The sequence below is a fragment of the Leptodactylus fuscus genome, chromosome 2 (genome assembly GCF_031893055.1).
Source record: "Leptodactylus fuscus isolate aLepFus1 chromosome 2, aLepFus1.hap2, whole genome shotgun sequence".
NCBI lineage: Eukaryota > Metazoa > Chordata > Amphibia > Anura > Leptodactylidae > Leptodactylus > Leptodactylus fuscus.
Window position 1 is genome coordinate 284,339,130 of NC_134266.1, and position 21,527 is coordinate 284,360,656.

General features: G+C 45.8%; 1 protein-coding gene across 1 annotated transcript; it reads left to right on the top strand.

Annotated features, from left to right (window-relative positions):
• Positions 1-2,723: 2,723 nt before the first annotated feature.
• LOC142194237 (polyunsaturated fatty acid lipoxygenase ALOX15B-like) lies at positions 2,724-20,607 on the top strand. Its single transcript, XM_075263252.1, has 14 exons — positions 2,724-2,867; positions 4,807-5,005; positions 6,378-6,453; positions 6,565-6,687; positions 7,128-7,231; positions 7,581-7,753; positions 7,926-8,072; positions 12,064-12,267; positions 13,744-13,830; positions 15,304-15,473; positions 15,995-16,116; positions 17,583-17,683; positions 18,144-18,314; positions 20,428-20,607. The coding sequence occupies exons 1-14, from the start codon at positions 2,724-2,726 to the stop codon at positions 20,605-20,607; spliced, it is 2,001 nt and encodes a 666-aa protein (XP_075119353.1).
• The last annotated feature ends 920 nt before the right edge of the window (positions 20,608-21,527 follow it).

Sequence of the window (21,527 nt, forward strand, 5' to 3'; positions counted from 1 at the left end):
TCCAAACTATATTCAGTCCAGATACAATGTTTACGTTTTGGTCTGTATAGACCTTCAGACTTCTGCAAATGTACATAAATGTGTGCAAGCCGAGATAGCGAGTATCAGAAGAGAGAACACATACAATGCATGATCTAAGTAATACTGAGCTAATATAAGAGACAGTAAGAACATCCTCAGGAGTCTCCTTATTCTCCAAGGCGATCTTCTTACATGTGAATAAAGCACTAGAGGGCACTCAGCTCTCTAATACACCAGAACCAAAGATAGAACGTCTATGTAGCAATATACATATATATATATATATAGACAGAACAAGGTCCCTGCAGAAAGTTACCGGATTATAGGTCAGAATAGGAGCAATGTGGGACAACATCAATGTGAAGGAAAGTGGCCGAGTACAGATCCTGAAGTAAGTGCGCCCTGAGGAGCTTGGGGTGGACTTCAAGTAACGGCAATTGCATCACTGGAAATGAGATGATGTCACTTCTGATCTCTGAAAATATTGTGGCTGAAAGTGTGAAAAAACAACAAAAGAATGGCCAGTAAGGGAAAAAGGAACACAAGGATCAAGGGAGTCGGAGTGTGCACAGGAAAAAGGCTTCTGATTGCATTAGAAGGTTCCCTGGAGGTCAGAAGTGATGGAACGTGTCGCTCATGGTCTCGTCATGCAACGCGCTGGATGTGAAGCAGGGAAAAATCCTGGTGGGTTTATCATAAGCAGCGACTTCTGATTGCATCAAATGACGTGGCGGAGCTGGACAATAGAATAGAATGGGCCGAAATAGATTTCTGTAGACACTTCTGTTCTCCTGCAAGATAAGAAGGTCATAAGAAGCAGCGAGGGGAATGGTAATGTGGAAGGAACAGGAACAAGTTATGGAAGACGTGAGAATAAAAGAAGAAGGAGAAGGAGAAGGAGAAGGAGAAGGAGAAGGAGAAAAGCAAGAAACAAAGGGGAAAAAAGGAAAAACAAAAAGAGGGAAAGAACTGGAGTAACCGGGTGTTTTGTCTGATGAAAGTGGTACGGGGGAGGGTAAGAGTAGATTTTTGGTGCAGACAGTGAATTTATGGCTTGAGTTCCTATCGTGGCTCTCCTAGATGACAAATGTCGTGTCCCGGGTAAGGTAATCCATTATCATAAACCCCTTTCCAGTGTGAATGGTGTCACTCTTCTGTAGGTTGTTGCATTGGGGACTGTGCAAGCGTGGAAACGTACCGTACTTTACTGTTTGGAAAATGATGTGAAGCAGGGGCCAATGTCTCCGCATGATTTTATGTCATTTGTATGCAAAAGGACCATGAATATGTAAATATGGATGATAGGAAGGTGGTCAGGATTGTCCTTTCTGTCGTCCAGAACCACTGATCTACTTTCTAGTAAATATTGGGGATATCCACATTGGATGAGCTTCCTGTTTCTCTCTTCTAAGTGAATGTCCATTTGGGTATAAATAGAGAAAAATCTTGAATTGAGAAATGGGTCATGACCATTTGTCATGTAGTCAGTACAAAACTGTTATAATGTAATAGACCATTATGTTTTGTGGGATTTGTGTAAAGATCTGTACTGAGCGTGCCATCGGGGTTCAAGGAAACGTTGGTATCCAAGAACGAAGGATTATGAAGATAATCTTGTTTCCCTTAGTCCTAACAGCGGCACAATATGGGGAGTCTTGTGCCGCTGGTGGGACGACAGGGAAACCAATTTTCTGTTGATCAGTATGTTATTCACCCCAGAGGGAAATAAACTAAATCAATTGGGAAAGGGAATCCAACAGGCCCTCCCATGTGCAAAACATATCATCGACCTATCGCTTCCAGAAATAACAGAGACTACAGAAGTTTGAGGACACCCCTTATGTGAATATATCAATTTTTGGTGCCCCTAGATCCGGTGATATTAGACTACAGAAGTTTATGTCGTTGTACAATATCTATTTCTCAAAATTAACCATATAGACACTTGCATATGGGGGGGAGGGGGCACATTGCACCCCATTGCGGTGCCTTCAACTTGTAAATAAAAATAGTCTTGAAGCATAAAGTCATTACCAGTGACAACTAATTCATCTAAATCCATGCAGAAAGTTGCATTAGTTGGTTTGCAGGCAGCAATCAGGATGGATCATGTCGTGTCCAGACCCTTCTCATGTATAATCAAGGTGGAGAGACCATGTCATTGGCCTGTAATCTCCACTCATGGAAGTAAAGTTCACTTTCGTTCTAGGAGGTCCCTTGTGTTCAGTAAGAATGGCCTAACAGGGGTCAAGATCTATTCCCTGAGTATGGACAGCAGAGAGAGGACGCGATCTACCTCAATCTGTTACCCTGTGTTATATTGTTCTATGTCTCTCCGAGTATCTCATTCCCAGGACTGAGTACAGTATCACAAATATTCAATTTATGTCTTAGTGTCTTCATACGAATCCCCCTGGGGGCCATAGCTTGTGGCAATAATAATGGAGATGCTGCATCCAGTCACACCGGTTCATGGGGGCCCACGTTGCTGTCACTTGGATTTGCTATTTCTTTGTTTGAAGTTTTCACATTTTTTTCTCAGTTTTCTTAGTGATTTTTTATGAAAACTTCTGCAGGCTATAGCGTGATAGAGATGATAAGGATGGTGCTGCATCCGGTCACAGCCCCGGCCACCTGCCTCATACATATAAGACAGACCAGACCTGGCCCCTGGAATACACTGCAGTACATCTTCTGAAGACATGGTATCTTACAAGGTGAGAGTGGCCACAGGTAACGACAGATTGGCCGGAACCATACACACCATTTCTATCAGCCTTGTGGGGGAAAAAGATGAAAGTGCAAAGAAGTCACTGGCCCACCAGGACACCTGGATACCTGGAACGGTGAGTGTGTGTGGCCCGTGACTGGTAGAGTCACACTGGGCTCCCTTCTACCTAGCCTTTGGTGTATTAATCATAGATCACGTTTACCAGGGTCCAGAGGCCCCCGGACATAGGTCTGCCCAGTGCGGGTAACGTTACACCTGGGCTCACTGGTGGCACCATGATATGGCCACTGGTGTCCTACAGCTCTGGGGTTTTCATATCAAGGAGGTGACACATGGAGTTCTCATAGGTTTCAAGAAAGTTATGGGCTCCATCCAGGGTGATAGCCATGTCTATTACATACCGACCTTCTCTGGTTGTTACCGATACTTCAGGGCATCACATAAGAGTTTCAGTGATGAGGCGGAAAATTAGGCTAGGGTTACATGGCGATATGAGATGAATCAGGTAAATGCTAAGGTATAAACAGATGGACCAGACAGGTAAAAGAGGCAGAGAATCGGGAACAGGACAGTATATACAGATAGTAGAGACCGGGTACACAGTGGCGTAACTGCGGAGGCAGCTGCCACAGGGCCCGGGACATTAGGGGGCCCGGCGACAGCTGATACCGCTGCGTTTTTTAATTTTTTTTTAATAGGCTGTTTCCTGGCAGGGGCCGGGATCGGTAAGTGACATGCGGGCCCCGCAAACATCTTTATTATATTCAGGGGTCTTTTCAGACCCCCGAGTATAATGACTCTTGTTGACCTGTTTATTGTAATGTTTTAACAAACCACCACCGCTGGTCATTGACAGGTAAACCCAGATTACTACAAGCATTCTGACACTGAACCATCGCGGTCCAGCGCCACCTCCTCTTATATAGTAAAGCGGCCAAGGACCTCTCGCCGGCCAGGTCACATCATGTAATGGGGGTTACTAGAGTTCTTTGTCAAAGAAAATGCAGTAAACTCCTTTATTGGCAAATAAAAGCAGAATGCAGGGACTCCTTCTCCTACTGAAAGGGTCCCCGCACCAAGGGGTTAATTATGGCCATGCCAAGACCACAATGAACTCCTTCTCGGGCATCGTTTAGATGGAATTATTCACTTTACTGCAGGAGGTTAAAGGGGGCAGTAGTGGGGGGTGAATACTACTCAATGGGATTCCCCACCCAAAGAACAATTGTGGTCATGTCAAGACCGTGATTAACCCCTTCTTTAATATCAGTCTGTGATCTTACCAATTAGATGAAATTACTGCTCACATCGCTCTCGGGCACAGTGGGGGTGGTGCACTATATATTGTATTTCGGAATGGGGGCAAGCCCAGCCGCTTGTAGCAGTCTTAGGGCTCAGCCTCAACCCTCCGGGGCTTTCCACAAGTCCTTGCATGATGGCTACTGCTGTTTTATTCCATTCGGCTTGGAGAAGACAGGTAAGTTCTTTCTCCAATTTTGGACGGCTGCTGCACCCCTTAGTTTGGCGATCCAACTCATCCCAGAGGTGCTCCATAGGGTTCAAGTCTGGGCTCTGGGCAGGCCAGTCCAGTCGGTTAGCCTCATTGTTACTGTACCAAGCCATGGTAGACCTCGCTACATGACAGCTGGCGTTGTCATCTTGGAAGTAACATTGGTCCGACCCAAAGAACCGCCATAATATGGGAAGCCCACTGTTATCTAACATAGTGCAATAGGCGTCAGTGTTGAGTCTACCATGCACTGGGACCAAGGGTCTCATACCATACCAGGGAGTCCATATACTTATTAGGAGACAGTGTAGAATTCTGAATATTACATATGTGACAAATAGTTAATTCTAGGGAGCAATAAGAGGTCTAATCTTCAGGCCTGTGTCTCTTCACAGCAATGCTATCTCATATTTAGGCTTGGTAGCTCCAAAACAAACCTAAACCAAGGTCTCAAGAGATCTTAGGTGAAGGAGAGTCTCAATACTCTATAGAGATAGGTAGACTCTGCTGACTCCTAATGTGGAGGTCCTTGTTCTCTCCGCAGGTGTGTGAGCTGGAGGTGCACTCCGAGCAGGATCTTGGGGAGCTGCATTCTGTGCGACTCTACAAAGACAAAATACTGATCGAGGATGCCTGGTACAGCCAATATGTCCATGTCACCTGCCCTGCAGGGAATCTCTACCAGTTTCCCGTGTACCAGTGGATCTTTGGCCAGGCCAATGTGCTGATCCCTCATGGGACAGGTAAGATAAGATAAGATAATCCTGTACTAGTCCCACCACGAGGATACTCACAGCAGTAGATAATACAGTGATATATTACAGGACAGACACAGACAAGCTCAGAGCATATAGAAGATACCGGGAGTCATAACAAATAAGAAGAGAAGGAAAGACTCAGGAGCATTTAGTTCTGTGTGCGAAGTGTCTGCGCTCGGCCTGATGTAGATTATACAGCTTGACTGTGGTTGTGGGAAGGATCTCCGATAGCTCCTTCTCACACTTTGAGTGAAGCAGTCAGTCACTGACAGTACTGCCCAGTGCTATCACGTCTCATACATGGGGTGGGAGTTGTTCTCCAGTATGGAGGTCACCACGAACAGTGTCCTTCTGTCACCCACCATCTGTACTGGGTCCAGGGGGTAACCAGCCTGTCCAGTCTATTCCTGTCCCTGGCTGGTATACAGCTCCCCCAGCAAGCCCTAAGTAGTGGCCCTTGGACCCCACAGGCCCTAAGAAGTGGCCCCTGCACCCCAAAGCCCCTCAGCCTCCTGAGCAGGTAGAGCCCGCTGTGACCCTTACTGTGCAGCACATCTAGGTGATCAGCCCAGTCCAGCTTATTATTGGGGAGCACACCCAGATACTTATAGGTTCTGACTATCTCACTGCCCGTCCCCTGGATCTCCACCAGATTCCTGATGAGACTCCACCAGAGAGATTATCATTCATAGTCAGAGTAGACATATATAGTCCTAAAATGGTCTGCAGGAAGAAAAATAAGAGACAGACCCTTACAGTACAAAGTCCATAGTGTGACCTCTCTTACAGTAGACTGTTCATAGTGTGACCGCTCTTACAGTATACAGTATATAGTGTGACCGCTCTTACAGTATACAGTATATAGTGTGACCGCTCTTACAGTAGACTATCCATAGTGTGACCGCTCTTACAGTATCTGGGCTCCTGCACACTGGATGCCGCTCTCAAGGTATTTACAGTAGACCATTTATCGGGGGGGCCACATCTATCTTGGACCATCCATGTTACAGTCACTTCTTGGATCTCCAAACCTCATTTAAAGGGATTCTATTGCCCATTTTACTGTGGGCCTCTCCCACTCAGCCACAGGAAAATGGCCAATGGACAAGTGCAGTCGGCGCTTTGGAATGAAGAGAAGAGGAGTCGCATGAAAAGTAGGCGGAGGCGGTAAAGAAGACAGAGGCCATCGCTGCAGAGATTACAGCAGCACTGCTTGAAAACTCATTAAAATAATTTAGGGAAATCCCTTTAAGCAGAGTGCTCTGACTGGGCACATTGGAAGTGTCCTATCCCTTTAATATATTTAGGATTTTGTTTAGCTTTGCAGTGATCTTACGATCTTACGTTCTATTTGCAGCCAGTATTATGTCCAGTTGCGATATCATCCCTGAGCCTCGGAGAATAGAGCTGGCGAAGATTAGAGACCTGTATAAGTGAGTGACATCCCTGCGAGGAGCAGACCATGTCATATATGTGATATCCACTACGGGGCACCCCAGGAGTCAACCTCCCATTAATGTCTCATTCTGATGACTGGTTTGCAGGTGGAAGCCCTACAGTCCAGGAGCCCCGCACTGCATTGACGCAGAGAACCTTTCTGATCTTCCCTACAATGAACAGTACTCCACTGAAAAGGCCTACAGTTTTGTAATGAGTTTGGTTTCAGAGTAAGTTTTCAGAAATGAGTAATAATATCATATAAATCAGGACTCTGGAGAAGAGTCTGCTTGTGCATATTCATAAATGGTGGGGTTCTAAGGTCACCAATGGGGGTCCTGATGTCGCCTCACAGCTGAAGCATCTCATTGCTGGATGATACCAGTGGATGGTCCTAGAATGTCTCCACTGATCCCTCAAGGATATTGATGTTCTGGTATCTGAGGAGGCTTCATGTCTCCACTACATGGCTTAGACTCAGGTCTACTAGAGCCTGAAGAACATTCCCACCAATGGCTGAGCAGTGACACTGCTGCTACTGGTGGTGAATGTGAAGAATTTCTATAATATAACAGAGTCATTGTAACGTCTGCCGGACCTTATATAGTCCTGTCTGGTAGACGCATTTATCATGGCCGCTCCACAAACTCCTCTATATCTTCTGTTACAGACAACTTCAAGTTGCAGTAAGAGGTCTCCAGAATCGCACTGAATCGTGGAAAAATCTAGAAGACATCAAGGATTTATTTCGCTTCCATAGAAGTGACGTTTGCGGTGAGTTTCCTCGGTCTCTCTTCTCCTCATTGCTTTCCCTTCTATTGTTTTTGGATCTGAAGATAAATGTGACCTCCAAGTATCTGGAGTTTCCAAGGCAGTGATAAGTGTAGAAGTCAATCAAAACATTCTGTCCTCTAATATATAGATGTAATACAGCCATATACTAAGTATCCTGATAGTACAACACTAGGTGAGTACACCAGACCCCCTGAATTACTCCGAGGACCCCATATCTGCTCTGGCCACCTCTAGATTTCTATCTCTTAGATACTTTTTTTCCTTGAGATTTTCACCTCTCTCTCCTGATAATAATTTGCTATAATCCAGTCCTCTCTATGTTCCCCAGATACGGTCTCTCAGATCTGGAGGGAGGACAACTTCTTTGGTTACCAGTATCTGAATGGAAATAACCCCATGATAATAAGAAAATGCCTCCAACTCCCCAAGAACTTCCCAGTCAGTGACAGCATGGTGGCCTCATCTCTGGGGAAATCCACCAACTTTCACAAGGAGCTTCAGGTGAGGACTATGACAATCATATTTACCCTAGAGAGGGGCAGATTTATTAGTGTTTCGTGCACCATACAAGTCTGTACATAATATACTAGCACTTACTGAGCTGCAGGTAATTTCTGCGGCTCAGTTGATTCCTCCAGTATAAATCTCTCCGTCCTGTCCTCTGATCTTACAGAACGGGAACATCTTCCTGGCCGATTACAAGATTCTAGAAGGAATTCCTCCTAATGACTCCATTAATGGGAAGAAGCAATACATAACTGCCCCCATGTGTCTGCTGTGGAAGGACCCCCAGGACCAGCTGCTGCCCATCGCTATCCAGGTAATGTCCTCTCACTCCAGGAAGTTCTACCATCTTAAGGGATTTTTTATTTTTATTCTTGTTTGTGAGGGATGGAGAGTGTGGCCATTAGGTTTCCTCCTCCCTGGTTTTGGTTTACCTCTGCTTCTGTGGAGGTGGACATAGTTATAGGTTCTTGGAGTACTTGTTGGGGTGAGAGCCCTTGAGGAAACCAGAGAAAGTGGCCTCTGTGCTCCGGCAGGGGGCAGTTGTAAGCCTCATGGTTCTTCATACCTGTTGGTCCAGAAGTTTGGGGAGAGTCCGGAGCCTATTCTCTTTGGAGAGAGGGGCTTGAGAAATAGATACATCTCGTACACATTTTTTTTTTTCGTGCACTGGGTGTAATGTTGGCACATTTTTTGGGCCTTCATAAAAAAAAAAAAAAATCTTAATCATAAGTAACAGCAAGTCTGCCAATTGGGCCAACACTCATTCTAAAAATGGGGTAACAAGGCCAAGCCCAGGGATACATTTCTCACCTCTGCTTTCCGAGACTGCTACAATTTACACCCCCCCAACTAATTCAATTCAAAACTGATCCCCACTTGTGCCTTAATCCATTCTATTGCAAATACAGCCTTGCCTACCCTCATGTTGGACGACACTTCTTCTCTAGGGACCCCATTCTTCTCTACGGAATTGGAGATTGGCATAGTTGACCTCCTGTCGGATGAAAGCCCGGGCCCAGAGTCCGATTCTATAAAGACTTACAAGCGGAACTCTGCCCCTTTCTCCTAAAAGCTTTCAATGTAGTCTTTCCTACTAATCCCCCTCCCCCCCTCCACACCTATGTCGTTCCAAAGGAGGGCAAAGTTGTAGACCCATCTCCATGATAAACATGGACACAAAGTTGATTGCTAAAAGCCTGAGTAACCCCATGAGCAGCCTGACCCGCCCCCGACCAGGTGGGCTTCATTCCCCTGCGAGAGTTGCTGATCTCATGATGGGTCATTGACAAGCCAGTGAGGATAGAACATTACAGGGTTGGTCTATGTTGAGACACAAGAGCACTCAGCGTCTTAAGGAGAGATTAAAATGTTGTGCTTGCCTCCTTGCTTGATCAGGGTCCCTTCCAAAACACGTGTCCGGGCCTTCCATTGTGTAATTGTAGAGGTCTCTTCATGTAGATGATCCTGAGCAAAATTGTAGATTGATAGTTTAAGATCCAGCATTGAGCATCAGGTAGGAGCGACTTGTTGTGTCTACACGAGGGCGTGGGATGGCTGGGAGGAGAGTGTGGGAGCGGGTGACTGGAGGAAGGTGATGTCTATGGTGGCGGTGGTTACTTGTGATAGGAGACAGTGAGGAAGGGAAATATGATGGAATCTACGGTATGAGATATGGGCATGGGAATAGAAGAAATAATCCTCAGAGCTCGGGGTAGGGTGTGCCGGGGATTGCCCAATAGCAACTTACTGAGGTGTCTATGAGGGGATTGTAGGGAAGGTGACAGTCTCTACAAAGGAGACTGGATTGTAGTGCGGGGACGGAGGAGAGGAGAAAAGATACTTGACTTGTATTGGGAACGCAGATATTGGCTAATATATATATATATATATATATATATATATATATATATAACTCCATAGATATCGCAGATGAGAAATAACTAGTGTCCCAAAGAGTCAAAGAATGAGTTCATGACAGTAAGGGGTAGATTCTTGTAGGAGAATACAGCTACGCCATACCAGCAGAATAGTGAGCGCAGCTCTGGAGTATAACACAGGATAAGTAATGTAATGTATGTACACAGTGACTGTACCAGCAGAATAGTGAGTGCAGCTCTGGAGTATAATACAGGATAAGTAATGTAATGTATGTACACAGTGACTGTACCAGCAGAATAGTGAGCGCAGCTCTGGAGTATAATACAGGATAAGTAATGTAATGTATGTACACAGTGACTGTACCAGCAGAATAGTGAGCGCAGCTCTGGGGTATAATACAGGATAAGTAATGTAATGTATGTACACAGTGACTGCACCAGCAGAATAGTGAGTGCAGCTCTGGAGTATAATACAGGATAAGTAATGTAATGTATGTACACAGTGACTGCACCAGCAGAATTGTGAGCGCAGCTCTGGAGTATAATACAGGATAAGTAATGTAATGTATGTACACAGTGACTGCACCAGCAGAATAGTGAGCGCAGCTCTGGAGTATAATACAGGATAAGTAATGTAATGTACACAGTGACTGTACCAGCAGAATAGTGAGCGCAGCTCTGGTGTATAATACAGGATAAGTAATGTAATGTATGTACACAGTGACTGCACCAGCAGAATAGTGAGCGCAGCTCTGGAGTATAATACAGGATAAGTAATGTAATGTATGTACACAGTGACTGCACCAGCAGAATAGTGAGCGCAGCTCTGGAGTATAATACAGGATAAGTAATGTAATGTATGTACACAGTGACTGCACCAGCAGAATAGTGAGCGCAGCTCTGGAGTATAATACAGGATAAGTAATGTAATGTATGTACACAATGACTGTACCAGCAGAATAGTGAGCGCAGCTCTGGGGTATAATACAGGATAAGTAATGTAATGTATGTACACAGTGACTGTACCAGCAGAATAGTGAGCGCAGCTCTGGGGTATAATACAGGATAAGTAATGTAATGTATGTACACAGTGACTGTACCAGCAGAATAGTGAGAGCAGCTCTGGAGTATAATACAGGATAAGTAATGTAATGTATGTACACAGTGACTGTACCTGCAGAATAGTGAGTGCAGCTCTGGAGTATAATACAGGATAAGTAATGTAATGTATGTACACAGTGACTGCACCAGCAGAATAGTGAGCTCAGCTCTGGAGTATAATACAGGATAAGTAATGTAATGTAATGTACACAGTGACTGTACCAGCAGAATAGTGAGCGCAGCTCTGGAGTATAATACAGGATAAGTAATGTAATGTATGTACACAGTGACTGCACCAGCAGAATAGTGAGTGCAGCTCTGGTGTATAATACAGGATAAGTAATGTAATGTATGTACACAGTGACTGTACCAGCAGAACAGTGAGCGCAGCTCTGGGGTATAATACAGGATAAGTAATGTAATGTATGTACACAGTGACTGTACCAGCAGAATAGTGAGCGCAGCTCTGGAGTATAATACAGGATAAGTAATGTAATGTATGTACACAGTGACTGTACCAGCAGAATAGTGAGCACAGCTCTGGGGTATAATACAGGATAGGTAATGTAATGTATGTACACAGTGACTGTACCAGCAGAATAGTGAGCGCAGCTCTGGGGTATAATACAGGATAAGTAATGTAATGTATGTACACAGTGACTGCACCAGCAGAATAGTGAGCGCAGCTCTGGAGTATAATACAGGATAAGTAATGTAATGTATGTACACAGTGACTGCACCAGCAGAATAGTGAGTGCAGCTCTGGAGTATAATACAGGAGAAGTAATGTAATGTATGTACACAGTGACTGTACCAGCAGAATAGTGAGCGCAGCTCTGGGGTATACTACAGGATAAGTAATGTAATGTATGTACACAGTGACTGCACCAGCAGAATAGTGAGCGCAGCTCTGGAGTATAATACAGGATAAGTAATGTAATGTATGTACACAGTGACTGTACCAGCAGAATAGTGAGCACAGCTCTGGAGTATAATACAGGATAAGTAATGTAATGTATGTACACAGTGACTGTACCAGCAGAATAGTGAGCACAGCTCTGGAGTATAATACAGGATAAGTAATGTAATGTATGTACACAGTGACTGCACCAGCAGAATAGTGAGCACAGCTCTGGAGTGTAATACAGGATATACTGTATGGTTACATCACATGATGTTGTATACTTTGTGCAGGGAGGGTCTTGGTGCTCGTTGCTGGTTGTGTTTCCAGTATTGTCCTGTGTTTCGGTCATTGTTACATTTGCACAGGTTTCTGAGTTTTGAGATTATTTTCTTTTACATCTGTTGTATCTTCTTCCATTACAGTTGGGTCAGACTCCAGGTGACCAAACTCCGATCTTCTTGCGGAGTGACTCTGAATGGGATTGGACCTTGGCCAAAATGTGGGTGCGGAGTTCTGATTTCCAGGTCCACCAGACCATCTATCACCTGCTCCACACCCATCTCTTTGCTGAAGTGTTTAACATTGCGACTCACCGTCAGCTGCCTCGTAACCATCCAGTGTACAAGGTGAGGAGCGAGAGGCGACCGCCCCATGGTGGGATCTGAGCCAGACCAGTACTGGCACACAGGAGATGTAGCAGAGATGAATAGGCTTTGCTGACAGAATCCAACTCAACTCTGAGTCTCATGATATGATAATAATCCATAAAAGATCCTAAGGGCCCTGAGCCTTAAAAATGTCATTGTGTTTCTGTTATGACCCAGGGTAGTCACTATAGATGGACAAACCTTCCAAGGGTCAATTTGTGTTGGGTTTGTTTGGATCAAAATTGTGAGGGGGCAAACAAATTTCCTATGAATTGGAATTGTATAAGAACAATCTATCTTTGTACCGTATTAGCCAGTGCATATGAGATGTAAAGATTGAGAGTCCTCAGTAGTGGAGACATTTGTAATGGCTAACAAAAACTGATGACTGTTCGATCGAATATCAGGCCATTCCAGGTATTCGATTCCAATCAAATACCACGAGGCAAATGCACTAAAAATTTGATTCCCCTCCCACCTTCCCCGACGCTTTTTTTGCACCAATAACTGCTCAGGAGAGGTGGGACAGGAACTACGACAACGGGGGCATTGAAAAAAAATCTGAAAAAGTAATTGGCTGCCGAAATCAGGTGACCTCCACTTTATACGAATGGTGGATTTAATATCTGGGTCATATGAAACTGTGAACTATGTGACTGTGTGACAGGGACAGATGTACAGGAGGGTTAGCTAGGGATTACCTTTATTTAGGGGGGAATGTCACTCACCCAGCTCTTTGGGGCTCTATCTAGTCGGGATCCCTGTCAGCTTGCGATATACGGGAGCTGACTTTTTCCCATAGGAATGCATTGACCAGCGTTGATTGGCTGAATACCATACAGAGTACAGCACCCGGCCAATCAACGCTGGTTCTGCTGGAGGATCATCTGTGAGGAGGCGGAGTCTAATATCGGACCAGAATGGAGACTGCTGTAGACCGATCTTAGACTCCGCCTCCTCTGGCAGAACCAGCATTGATTGGCCGAATGCTGTACTCTGTATGGTATTCGGCCAATCAATGCTGGTCAATGCATTCCTATGCCGAGATGTAGCAGTGCTGGCTGTGCACTCAGCCTGGCTACACCGGAGCTGGAGCCGAGATGAGCGCACGGCCAGCACTGCTACACCGGAGATGTGAACCCTGTTGCACACTCAGCTCTGCTGCATCAGAGATGCGCTGAACCCTGCTGCACACATATGAGTTAAAAGTTAGAATAAAAACCCTGATCTATATAAACTATTATTCTCATATTTAGAAGAAGTCAGTAAAGTTTCCCTCACTATTGGAGCAGCGATCAGTCTCCCCTTTATCTCGATCGATCAGTCGTCTGTGTTTCATAGAGATCTCCTCCAGTGGTGGGAAATGTATCAGACGCTCAGCAATGGTTTTATTGCTTCTATTTGTATCAAATATTCCAATATCTGGTCACTAAGACGTTCCTTCTTCTCCTCTAGCTCCTCATCCCTCATCTGCGCTTCACCCTGGACATCAATACCCGAGCCAGAAGTGATCTCATTGGTCCTGGAGGGGTTTTTGATCAAGTGAGACCCTTATGTTTGTTTACAATATGATAGGGGGCGGGGCTGTGACTACCTCTCAGACATGGTATATACAGGTGGTTGTCAGTAACAGGGGGCGGGGCTGTGACTACCTCTCAGACATGGTATATACAGGTGGTTGTCAGTAACAGGGGGCGGGGCTGTGACTACCTCTCAGACATGGTATATACAGGTGGTTGTCAGTAACAGGGGGCGGGGCTGTGACTACCTCTCAGACATGGTATATACAGGTGGTTGTCAGTAACAGGGGGCGGGGCTGTGACTACCTCTCAGACATGGTATATACAGGTGGTTGTCAGTAACAGGGGGCGGGGCTGTGACTACCTCTCAGACATGATATATACAGCTGGTTGTCAGTAACAGGGGGCGGGGCTGTGACAACCTCTCAGACATGATATATACAGCTGGTTGTCAGTAACAGGGGGCGGGGCTGTGACTACCTCTCAGACATTATATATACAGCTGGTTGTCAGTAACAGGGGGCGGGGCTGTGACTACCTCTCAGACATGATATATACAGGCTGGTTGTCATTAACAGGGGGCGGGGCTGTGACTACCTCTCAGACATGGTATATACAGCTGGTTGTCAGTAACAGGGGGCGGGGCTGTGACTACCTCTCAGACATGATATATACAGCTGGTTGTCAGTAACAGGGGGCGGGGCTGTGACTACCTCTCAGACATGATATATACAGGCTGGTTGTCAGTAACAGGGGGCGGGGCTGTGACTACCTCTCAGACATGGTATATACAGCTGGTTGTCAGTATCAGGGGGCGGGGCTGTGACTACCTCAGACATGATATATACAGCTGGTTGTCAGTAACAGGGGGCAGGACTGTGACTACCTCTCAGACATGGTATATACAGGTGGTTGTCAGTAACAGGGGGCGGGGCTGTGACTACCTCTCAGACATGGTATATACAGGTGGTTGTCAGTAACAGGGGGCGGGGCTGTGACTACCTCTCAGACATGATATATACAGCTGGTTGTCAGTAACAGGGGGCGGGGCTGTGACTACCTCTCAGACATGGTATATACAGGTGGTTGTCAGTAACAGGGGGCGGGGCTGTGACTACCTCTCAGACATGATATATACAGGCTGGTTGTCAGTAACAGGGGGCGGGGCTGTGACTACCTCTCAGACATGATATATACAGGCTGGTTGTCAGTAACAGGGGGTGGGGCTGTGACTACCTCTCAGACATGATATATACAGCTGGTTGTCAGTAACAGGGGGCGGGGCTGTGACTACCTCTCAGACATGATATATACAGGCTGGTTGTCAGTAACAGGGGGCAGGGCTGTGACAACCTCTCAGACATGATATATACAGGTGTTTGGCTTATACCTGGTATCTTTAGGAGGTACAATAGGAATATATAATACACTAATATGGTAATGGGTTATGGTGTGTGGCGTTGACCTTTGAATATACTTATTTTTTCTCTCTCAGATTACGGTTGTCGGTGCAAAAGGAATTAAAAGTTTACTGATGAAAGCGATGGCGGAGCTGACGTACAGCGGTCTCTGCCTGCCGGACGACATCACGGCTCGAGGACTGGATGCTATTCCCAATTTCTTCTATAGAGATGATGGGAAGATAATCTGGGAGGCGACGAAGAGGTGCAGTATACGCGATAAATCCTATATTTACTGATCTGTTTGCTTGTCCTCCATTTCCATCTACTGAAGGCTGATCCTGAGCGCACATCCTTATATAGTCCATGTGACATCAGCACTCTAAGCTCCACCTACCACACTCTAAGCTCCACCTACCACTGGCTATTGGCTGAGACTGTAAGAGGTTGCCATCACGTGACATGTGACTCACTGCACACATGATATTTCCTGGTCAGATACTTGGTAGTTCCCATTTTTGTTCATCTGAAGTGAATCGCCATTTGTTCAGTTTCGTTTAGACTGTACAATTTAGAATATTTGTTATCACCACCTCCCCCTCTTTATCATTGATGCCCCTTTCAGGGCAAGATGGGGGAGGGGAACAAAAAAAAAAATACCGAGAAGTTAGATTGTAAATGACTTATTGTATATTGTCCATTTATAATGACTGGGGGAGGGGCTTGAGAATACCCTACTGTATATAGGAGGCCGCCATCTAATCCTCCGTCTCCTCTCTCCTCCAGCTTTGTATCCAGTATAGTGCGGTATTATTATAAGAGCGATGAGTCTGTCAGGACAGATCCAGAACTGCAGGCCTGGGTGGCCGAGATCTACGACAAGGGATTCCTAAGCAATCCGTCCTCAGGTATGATCATCATTGTGTAATGTCACGGACAGAGCAGCTCTGCTACAGGACACGTCTACATAGAAGTCTATAGAACTGGGGAAATCCATTATTTATTATTTTCTGTACTCCACTCACACCCAGAGCAGCAGTCACAATATCTTCTTTTAGGCCGTTGTTACTGTTCAGTTCTTCACTGTGAACTTTTCGCAAAATGTAACAAAACTTTCCAAGTAACATTATTAACCATAAATACACACAATACTATAGATGCTTCTCCAGTGGTGCTGCTGCGGGGAGGAGGTCTCCTTCTCCTCCCACACATCTGCTGCAGTGATTCTCCTGGAGAACAGTCCTAGGCTTTGAGTATGTTCATGTCCTGCTCTTGTAACAGGAATAGGACTTCACTATATTCAGGGACATACTTGAGGGGGTGCAGAGGACGTGGTCACACTAGGCCTAGGAGTCTTAGGGGCCAATAAGGAGTCTTTTCAATAGATTGAACAATGTTTTATACTTGGGGGCTCTTAAACAGATTTTTCATTGGGGCTCAGAAACTTCTTGTTACATCTGACTGTATTTGACTGTATTTGTATAACAGTCCAACAAAAAAACAGGATAGCTCGTCGCGGTTGTGGTGATACCAATTCTGTCGTGTTATCTCGATGCTTTGTGAGGGTCAGTTCAAGAATTATATTATATATTGTACATGTTGGAAAGGAGGAAACCTTTACGTGAATTCCAGGAGGATCCTCCATCTATTGAAGCTTTTTATTCTCTTTGCTCGGTCTGTCCCGGGTCTCGCACTCAGACCTTCTGTATGGCGGGCGGGCACCCTCAGAGAGCTACAATATATGGACAAAGACATCGACCTGGGAGAGACCTTCACATGGTCTAAGGCAAAACACCATTTACATTCTACCAATGAAATCATTATAGGGGTTGTCCGGTATAAAATAGAATTCCTACACTACTCTAAATACCCTCCCCCGCCTACTTTCTAAATGACATACTTTAGCTAATACGTATAGTTACCCATATCGTTAGGACGGTCATGTGATATTAACGTTCCATTTCCTCATTTCCGGAAATAGAATGTCACCAATACTCCTCCTCCCGCCTCACCTCCACTCCATCCTATTTACATGTCTTCCTCTCCAGACTTCCATTCTGGGACGGTTCCTCCTCCTCCCTATCTTTGCTGGTGCATGCGCAGGCTGGAGGTACCTCTGATACATGCACAGCACAGATGGCGATGGATCTCTACTGCACAGGCATCGGAGGCATCTCCAGACTGCGCACAAACCAGCAGAGTCAAAGTAGAGGCGGAACCGTCAAAGAAGGGAAGTCTGGAGAAGAAGCCACATAAGTGGAGCTTTATGTCTACTGTGCCCTTTCATTATTACAATCTTTGTACAGCCAGTAAATGGTTAATAATAAATCCCTCAGCACTCCTGACACTTGGCGCTTATCTGATCCTCCACCAGGAATCCCATCATCCCTAGAGGACGTGTCCTCACTGGTGACGTATCTGACCATGGTGATCTTCAGGTGTTCTGCTCAGCACGCAGCCGTCAACAGTGGTCAGGTAAGTGGGTGCAAATGGGTGGTGATTGTGCAGACCTGATACTGACCTGCAGAAACTTCCAGCAAGGACGAGTCTTCCACAAGACTGGTCCAGTCTCTTCACATCACTCTGACCACAATAAGACACCCCCGGACAAAGAACAAAGAGTTTTGGTTCCCTGATGGCAATCGTTGATAAAATTCATGTCCACCATGGAATGTAGAGTGTCATCATAACTGTTCCTGGATCTACAGCGCAGATCTGTAGGCCATGACTTGTGGCCACTGTGGGAATATTGTGATGTTCTTCTTGCCAGCCATTTGTATTCAGCCCATTATCCCCGCCATGTTTACTGCAGCCTGTCCCATACATTGAGGTGTTATAGGGTGACCATGACTTGTCCTAGGCGAGAGACCTTCCTGAAGACAATATGTCACCTCTGCATTGTTCTGTGTGGACTTTCAATGTGTTTCCTCTACAGTTTGACTACTATGGCTGGATGCCCAATGGACCCTCCACCATGAAGAGCCCCCCTCCTACAGCCAAAGGGGTCACCACCTTACAGACTATCCTGGAGACTCTACCTGATGTCAACACCACCACCACTTCACTGCTTGTTGTGGCGCAGCTCAGCAATGAGCCCGAGGACCAGGTGGGTATTTGCCAGTATATTAGAGGTCTGAGCCCATTACTCCATACACTTCGGTTTTGATCTTCTTTACTCCTTTTTTTTAAAAAAAATAAATTCTTTATTTATAAACACAAATAAACAGAAAAAGAAACAATTTGTAATATCAATCAGGTGAGAAACAGAACAAAGAGGGCCCAGTATAACAACGAGGGCCCAAAAACTCAGAACAGGACAAAAGATACAGAGACAGGACCTCTCGACAACTAGCAGTCTAGGAGAGGCATACCAAGAAAACTCCAGCATGCTCCGGTTAATGTATAAAAAATCTTCACCTTTATTGCTTCATCTTAAAATTGGCCATGATGAATGAGTCAATCCGAAACGCGTAGGCTATTTTTCCACCTGTGATACGCCAAGTCAGCTACGGTGGGTACTTCATGTGCATTGAACAATTTTAAGATGAAGCAATAAAGGTGAAGATTTTTTATACGTTAACCGGAGTATGCTGGAGTTTTCTTCGTATGCGGGTTCTTATTGCCGGTGTGAGTCCTTCGGTATCCTTGCATCCCGGGTTATGAACTTTGATTGACAAGTGGGTGAGCTGGACATTGTTTATTTAGACTAGGAGAGGCACCATCACCGCCCGAGGATACCTGAGGGTAAAGAAAGCAAAGAAGGAGCGAGGGGGACAAAGGGGAGAGGGAAGAGGGGAGGGGCGAGAGAGAAGAAAAGAGAAGAGAGGGGGGGGGGGGAGGGGGCCGGGTCCAGACCAAAAGCCGGTCCTCAAGTCCGGCCCATAATGTCCCTGTACAGCTGGGACCCCTGGAATAGGATCCACGGAGTCCAGGCCCTCAAGAAGGCCTCATGCTTGTCTCGAAGAGACGCCGTGAGGTCTTCCATGGATTGGATGTCCTCCACTTTACGGAACTAGTGGCGAAGAGACGGAGGGTTGGGGGATTTCCAAAGGGCTGGGATACAAGCTCTGGCAGCGTTAATCAAATGCCGAACCACCAATAACCGGTAGGCTCGGCAGGGGATATTGGAAAGGTGTAGAAGGAAACAAGCCGGGGTATTGGGAAGGGTAGTCTGAAAGATTTGGGATGTCAGACGATGGACACCATCCCAAAAGTCTCTCAGAGCCGAAAAACTCCAGAAGACGTGAAGGAGGGTCCCCTCCTCCGAACCACAGCGCCAGCAGAGTGAAGAGGTAGAGGGGAAGAACTTATGCAGCAGAGACGGAACATGGTACCATCTGGTGAGAATCTTGTAGCCCGCCTCTTGAAACTTACAAGCCACAGAGCTCTTATGGGTGGGCTCCAAGATCCTGGCACAGTCTGCATCTGAGAAGGAGAGGTGGAGATCAGCCTCCCATCTGGTTAGAAAAGGGGGCCTGTGATCCAGAGAAGGGGAAACCAACAATGTGTAAAACTCTGAGAGAGAGTGGCATAAAAGACCAGTGCCAGTACAGGCCTTCTCAAAGTCTGTGAGAGGTCTGTCAAAGGCACCAGGATCAGGCAAAGAGGAGAGGAAGTGGGAAAGTTGTAACCCTCTCCAAGGGCCAAGGGGTGGGAGGTCTCGAGCAGCTTGCAGGTCCCCAAGGGAGCGCCATGAACCATCAGAACGAAAGTGGAGGACCCTCTGCATACCAGCATCAAGCCATTATCGGAACGGACCGTGGGAGAGCCCAGCCGGGAAGGCTGAGTTATCTAAAACAGGGAAGAGAGGCGATGGAGAGGGGGAGAGGCAGTCCTTCCAAAACAGTGACCTGCATACCTTAAGGGTGGGGCCAATAGTAGGATAAGAGTATACAGAAGGAGGGGCGATTGAGTCCAGCCAGGGGAGCAAATGGAGTGGAAGACTCGAAAAGGATCCCTCCAGAGGTGGCCCAGGCCACCCCACCGCTTCAGGAAGGTCAAGATGGAACGGGCCAATCTGGCACGCTTACCCTGCCAGACAAAATGGACAAGATCAGTGTGGAGTAACCTGAAGAAACTAGGAGGGATATGAATCGGTAGAGTCTGTAGCAGGTAGAGGAATCTAGGCATTACATTCATCTTATAAATGGCACAGCAGCCAAACCAGGTATAGGTACCCTTAGACCACCTTTTCAACTTCTTTACTCCTTATGTTACAGAGACGTCTGGGGGATTATCCCGATGTGCATTTCACTGAGACGACTCCTCAAAAATACATTCAGGAATTCCAGGAGAAACTGGATGAGATATCCAAGAAGATTAATAAGCGGAACCAAACCCGGATGTTGCCCTATCTGTACCTGGACCCGAAGGTGATAGAGAACAGCATCTCCATCTAAGGCCGCGTTGTGTCTGCTCTCCATGGACAGTACAGGCTGATATTGATATTGTGAGGATATTGTGTAGATAGAAGAGGAAATATCTCATATTAGAGTGTGTTACATGTCATTGTTTTTATGGGTTTTATTTCCTATATTCTTTGGGACTATTGGCCCCGTCCTGATGGCTCCGGTGACAGCATACAAGGGCCGACATCAGGGACCTACTGTCAGATGCCCAAACAATATAACCCAGAGGTTGCCCCACCCTGACTATAAGGCCTCACATGGAATGATCATGGCCGCCCGTATAATAAACATCAAGGCTCCAGTTATTAAGTTACTAATTCTTCAGAAACCTTTATATTAATAACACAGACAATGTTTAATAAAAAACACTTTGTGATCAGTCTTAGCCCAAAATGCTTCTTTCTCTCATCTACTAAACTGACTTTCACTCTGAAATGACAGGACTACATGTCTGTAGAGAGGAGGAGGGAACAGATAGAGATAAGCAGCAGCCGCAGCAGAGTATTTGTCTGATCCTGGGGCTATATAGGAGCTTTCTATCACAACCAAAGTGCTGTATCCACACCAGCAATGGCCAGGACTTCTCTATATACCCATCATGATCCTGAGGCTGTTTCTAAGTGATGGAGATCATAGCAGAGCAGATTCTCCTCTACTTACTGTGGCAGCTGGTCTGAATCCATCAGCGCAGAGAGAACTGCAAAGTAAGAAAGCTAATGATAATGAAATACACGAAAATAGAACTTTTATCAGTATTTATAAAACCTAATGGGAAAAGCAGCTAAAACCACATGTGCTAGTCCCAGTCCGGGGTAAAGCTGCGGTCCTCAGCACTAGTCTGTAGATGTAGATGTGATGTATAACGGATTAGGGGTTTCAGGAGTATTGAATAAATGTTTGCTAAACTCCTC